The 6,000-nt window shown below is 40.1% G+C and overlaps 1 protein-coding gene across 3 annotated transcripts in view; it reads left to right on the plus strand.

The window, feature by feature from the left end:
• The window catches only part of ARHGEF6 (Rac/Cdc42 guanine nucleotide exchange factor 6), a 213,081-nt gene extending 207,293 nt beyond the window's left edge, over positions 1–5,788 (plus strand). For all 3 annotated transcript variants that reach the window (XM_056540316.1, XM_056540318.1, XM_056540319.1), the window contains one exon: positions 3,409–5,788. In XM_056540316.1, the coding sequence (XP_056396291.1) occupies positions 3,409–3,531 (123 nt within the window). In that variant the 3' untranslated portion in view covers positions 3,532–5,788. The remainder of the gene's footprint in view (positions 1–3,408) is intronic.
• The last annotated feature ends 212 nt before the right edge of the window (positions 5,789–6,000 follow it).

Raw genomic sequence — 6,000 nt, forward strand, 5'->3', positions numbered from 1 at the left:
TCTGACGTTTTTATCAGGACCATTTTTTTTATGACCCCTTTTGACCGTGTTTTATTTTTCGACCAAAAATACGCACTTCTGGACTTTGATATTTTTTCACGCTTTTGCCTTTCACTGTGTAACTCAATTAACATTATATTTTATTAGTTCAGACATTTGCACTCGTGGTGATACCACACATGTTTATAGTGTTTTTTTTTTGTTTTTTTTTTACATTATTTCATTTGAAAAATGAGAAAAGGGGGTGATTCAAACTTTTATTAGGGAAGGGGTTAAATCGCATGTATTTACTTTTTTTTCTACACTTTTTTAGTCCCCATGTATAGGCCAGCGAAAACAGGGACATAATACTGCGGGGCTATATACATCGACTGTGCTGTACCCACTGCTCTGGTTACTATATATATATATATATATATATATATATATATATATATATATATATATATAGCTTATGTTTATATGTGTATATATATATATATATATATATATATATATATATATATATATATATATATATATATAATATATAGCAGCCAGGGCACAGAGCAGCTGATGTATATAGACCCGCATTATTATGTCACTGTATACCAATGACTGTGCTGTGTCATCTGAACTGGCCCATACTACATATATTATATACGTAATATGTGCCAGGCAGGGCAGAGAACACAGCACAGACATTGTTATACAGTGACATAATACTGCTGGGCTACATACATTAATTGTGCTGTACCCACTGCCCTGGCTACTATATACATGCATATATATAGCAGCCAGGGCAGTGGGAACAGCACAATTAATGTATATAGCCAAACAGTATTATGTCAGTGTATATCAGTGTTTCCCAACGAGGGTGCCTCCAGCTGTTGCAAAACTACAACTACGGCATGCTGGTAGATGTAGTTTTGCAACAGCTGGAGGGACCCTGGTTGGGAAACAGTGCTGTATATCAATGACTGTGCTGTGGATAGGGGATAAGTCCAGGCCCGGCCACTGGGACTTAATTACAGAGCTCGTCACCTTCTGACCTTCTTTTCCGCACTGATGGCCGCCTCTGCAGGTCGGAGACTGTCAGACTGGACAGAGCTCCTCACATGGAGTGAAGATACAGACCGCAGAGGCTGTACATCTGTGAGGCAGTGTGTCTCTCTCCTGTCTCTTCAGCTCTGCTGTGAGCAGCCGGGGGAGGGGTCGGGCGGGCAGGGAGCTGCAGTGTCTTTGGCACATGATCAGCCCCCTCTCTTAAATGGCCAGGAGGTGCTGGTCGGAAGCAGCGCTGGGGCCCATAGGAAAGGTTTTATTTTTAAACTTCACTCCCTGCGGTCGGGGCCGGAGAGTAGGGAGCTGCGGCGGTCAGTCTGAGCGGGCCCTTTGTGCGGGCCACCGGGCCTTTAACGCAGGGGCCTGGAGCTGCCGCTCCATCCACCCCTACGTTAATCCTGCCCTGGCTGGTAGTGCGGGTGACACTGATAATAATAGTACTTGCCTATCCCCAATCTGTAGTCCAGTTTGCCCATTATCTTCCTCGTTTGTGTGGCAGGCTTCGTAAATGGGTGAACCTCCAGGAGCATGCTAACGTCACCGCTTCTGCTGCTGCTTCATTAGGCCTGTCTGCAAGCAGGCTTGGGGAAGCAGCAGCGACATCAGCATGCTCTGCCCGGGCACCAAGCCTGCTGCCTGAACATGGAAGATAGCAGATTATTGGAAGAAAGTATTATTATCATCAGTGTCACCCGCACTACACATGTATTTAGCTGAAAAGAGTACTTGCAGTAGACCCCCCCCCCCACACACACTCTTTAAATGTAGTACTTATTTTCACATTTCTCAAAAATGATTATTGAACATGGCAAGCTGAACAGCATAATGTAAGTCAGACCAAACTCTTCTTATCTTCCTACCACCACACACCATTTATCACACTGATTATATATCATTCTGGGAAAAAGTTGCAATGAACTTTCTAAACCTCCATCTCAAAATAAAGGAGACTTTTCAGAAGTGTTAGATTGCTGAAAACTATTTTCAAGAGCAAGGTCCTACAAAGTCAATATTATTTGTGAAAAAATATGCAAAAAGCTGAAAACCTCTTTAGCCTAAATACGAGGCCAAATTGTGATTCATAGGAGAGTAGCAAACAGGTAACCACTGATATAAAAGTAATATCAAATCATAAACAACATATATCTCTCAACCACAAGATAGGTGATAAATGAATGATTGTTGGGGGTCCAACCATTGGGACTTATATTAGTTACAGGTACAGGGGTCCCTAGCCTCCCCCCCCCCCATCTGAATGAAGTGGCGGTCACGTCTGCCCACTACCGTTCCATTTACTAGCTATGGGACTTTGGGACTTAGAGGTATTCAAGTACATCTCTGTCATTCTTAGTAAAGTTGTAGTATACACAAGTTTAACATAACTCTAACTCCATTCAAACCCTGTTTTCGTGATTGATAGTAATTCAGCAGTAGGACAACCCCCCCCCCAGATTTCATACATCATCTATCCTCCATCTATAGATGATACATGTTATTGGGCTGGACAACCCCTATAATAGGTTAATAAGTAAAACTTTTATAATTTCCAATATATTTTGAATAATGTTCTGTGGACTGATGGGTCAAAAGTGGAACTCCCGAGACAACATGGCTCCCATATCTGTAGTAAATCTGTAGTAACCCTTTAGACACCACAATCAAATTTGATTGTGGTATCTAAAAGCAGGAAAATGTATTTTCAGTCTGTTCGGGGGGCTCACAGGGTCCTGATCAGCTGGCATGACAGCAGAAGGGTCCCTACCTGCTTCTGTACCATCTGTTCGGCAGCCTATACAGGTGGAACATCAATAGTACTGATCAATGCTATGCTATGTCATAGCATTGTTCAGTGTTTGACATTGGGAAAATTGCATGTAATAATCTCCAATGGGGACTTAAAAATTGTGATTAAAAAATGTAAAATTAAAAAATCCTAAATGTGAAGCCCCTCCCCTAATAAAATTTTAAATCATCCCCCTTTTCCCATTTTTTTTATAAAATATTTTAAATTTAAATAACAACATTTTGCTCACTTCGTTTATCAGAAAAAATGAATAAAAAGCGATCAAAAAGTCCCAATAAAAACCAAAAAAGTTAATGATAAAAACTACAGATCACAGCACAAAAAAATGAGCCCTCAAACAGATGCATATATGGAAAAATAAGTGTTATGGGGATCAGAAGTGGACAATTTTAAACATACTTATTAAAAAAAGTAATAATTTTTTAAAAGTAGTAAATTAAAATACAGGGATATAGATTGAACTTGATGGACTCTTGTTTTTTTTTTTTCAATCTTATGAACTATGTAACTATATGATGATTTGCCAGAAAGTGATATGTATTGCTTATTTATCTTTACAGGAGAATAAGCGGATGAAGCAAAGTTTAGATGAAGAACAGAAGTCCAGAAAGGAATTGGAAAAGTTGGTCCGCAAAATGTTGAAACAAACTAGTGAGACGGCACGTGATGACCTGGCACATTAGTTACCACCTAACTTTCTAAAGAGTTATCACTTTCTTTAAGGACCTTATGTAAAGAACTTTGGATGACCCAATGTGCAGTCGTATATACCCTTCTCAGCATGCCAGGGTTACAGTGAGCCATGTGTACATATATGGCGGAATCCATTTGTTCTTCCTCTATAGGTTTGGTGTACCTTAATCACACTATGGCAGCCATTTTGTTAGGTGAATTCTTGTGTGGCCTCTTGAAGGGGTTTTCTGGTTTTTGAAACCAATGGGCTCCTACTTTTAAAAAGTTCCTTACATTGGGAACAGTGCTACATTGACCTAGATACCGTATATACATCTAATCCACTGGTTTTATTTTAATGTGAATAAGTGCACACTATACAAGCCTTCGGGAGGGTATAAAGTAGAGGCCCAGAGATTGCTTGTTTTAATAATATTTATTTACAGTAAACTGGACAACATTATCACTAGTAACATAATCACTAGTAAAACAATATTAAAGGAAATTGATAGCTGGACTATTTGAACAGCCAGGCAATGGCTTCCGTTACTGTATTATTACAGTCATACTGTAAATATAATATTCAGCATGGTCTGAGTTGTCTTCATTAAGAATCTACCTTCTTTAAAGGCTGAGGATAATCTTATCATTGGCTGAAATAGTTTAAGAAAAGCCATATCTAATGCAGCATTGAGATGAACAATGGAACATCAATATGACCCAGTGGCATTATGTTACTATATTTTTAGGCCTTCATCTAGTTGACTGGACACCAAGTATCCAGTGTGTGTAACATAGTCACATTGACTCAGGGTAAGGGGAAGGAATTGCCATTTTGTAGTTAAGATAAACTTCACTTCTTTTTTATTGTCTACGTTCTAAGCTGGTGTTTTCCCAAGCAGGGTACAGCCGGTTGTGGCAAAACGACATTTTCTGCAACAGCCAGAAGCACCCTGCTTGAGAAACACTGTTCTAAGCACAAAAATATTTGATTATTTATATATTTGTCAAAGGTGCAATATTGACTCCCTCTGCAATTGAAATATGAATGGTCATTTAGAAACAAAAAAAGCACTCACCCCTATAAAAAAAAAAAAAAAAAAAGGATAATATTTACCATAATACTCAATACCCCAGCTCTAATTTTCTTCCGTGTCCTAAAAGTGACCACATTATTGGTTGGATTGTAGGTGAAGCCCATCCATTTCATGACTTGTCTTTATATATTGGCCCCTTGTATCATGTGCATTGAGCTTTGTATTCTTGAATGGCAGGCTGTGCCTGTAATGGTGACTTCTTCTTATGCTAAACCCATAAAGTGACCTTTTAAAAACAGGAGACTGAATGTTGTGCCTTGTGAAAGATGATTTATTGGGGGTAGATAGTTTAGGTATGTAAATGAACTACATGAGACTTTCCAGTGTTTTGTTAAAACTGGTGTATTGTTGTTTTTATTTACATTGATATTTTGACATTTGGATACTTATCCACAGGATATGTAATTGTGGATAATTGCTGCAGGCCCCCCCTCTGGTCCCACTAAGACAGAGAATGGACTGTTTTATGTAGTTCTCTTCACTCCAGTTGACTTTCATAGGAGTTATGTAAACAATAATGCACCATTACCTACACTGGTTACAAGACACAGGCTTAATGCCATTTTGGCTGTTTGGCCTTTTTGGCCATTTCCATTGGCTGCAAGCAGGCAGAAACAGGTTGAGGGGCCTTTGAGATATGTGCGGACCTGATTTTGTTTTTAGACATTTATGGAATATTCTGTAGATATTTCATAAATGTCAAAGAAAGAAATACCTTTTCAGGGTACATTCACATGTACAATGTTTGCTGCAGACCTTATACTGCAGATTTGATATTCAACTATTTAGGTACAATAATTTACACAGCATTAAAGGGGTACTCCGCCCAAAGACATCTTATCCCCTATCCAAAGGATAGGGGATAAGATGTCAGATGGCCGGAGTCCCACCATTGGGGACCCCTGGGATCTACCATGCGGCACCCACCTTTAGCGGCTTCCAGAACCGCTGGAGGTCCTCAGGCTGAGTCCATCTCGACCACGGGTACGGAAGATCGTGACGTCACGACTCCGCCCCCATGTGACGTCACACTCCGCCCCTCAATGCAAGTCTATGGGAGGGGGCGTGACAACTGTCCCAGAAAAGCAGCACAGCTTGAACAAGGAAAAACAAGGTGGTGCACGCTGGATGTGGACCTTGGTGAATGGCTCACAACTTCATATCAAACAAGAAACCCGCAGCACAAAAAGTAGTAGTGCAAAAATAGTTGGAGGTTTATTGCATCATCCCAGTGTACAAAGAAGCGACGTTTCTGCGACCTGTCGTCGCCATTTTCAAGCTTGGAGCTTGAAAATGGCGACGAGAGGTCACAGAAACGTTGCTTCTTTGTACACTGGGATGATGCAATAAACCTCCAACTATTTTTGCACTACTACTTTGTGT

The sequence above is a fragment of the Hyla sarda genome, chromosome 9 (assembly GCF_029499605.1).
Source record: "Hyla sarda isolate aHylSar1 chromosome 9, aHylSar1.hap1, whole genome shotgun sequence".
NCBI lineage: Eukaryota > Metazoa > Chordata > Amphibia > Anura > Hylidae > Hyla > Hyla sarda.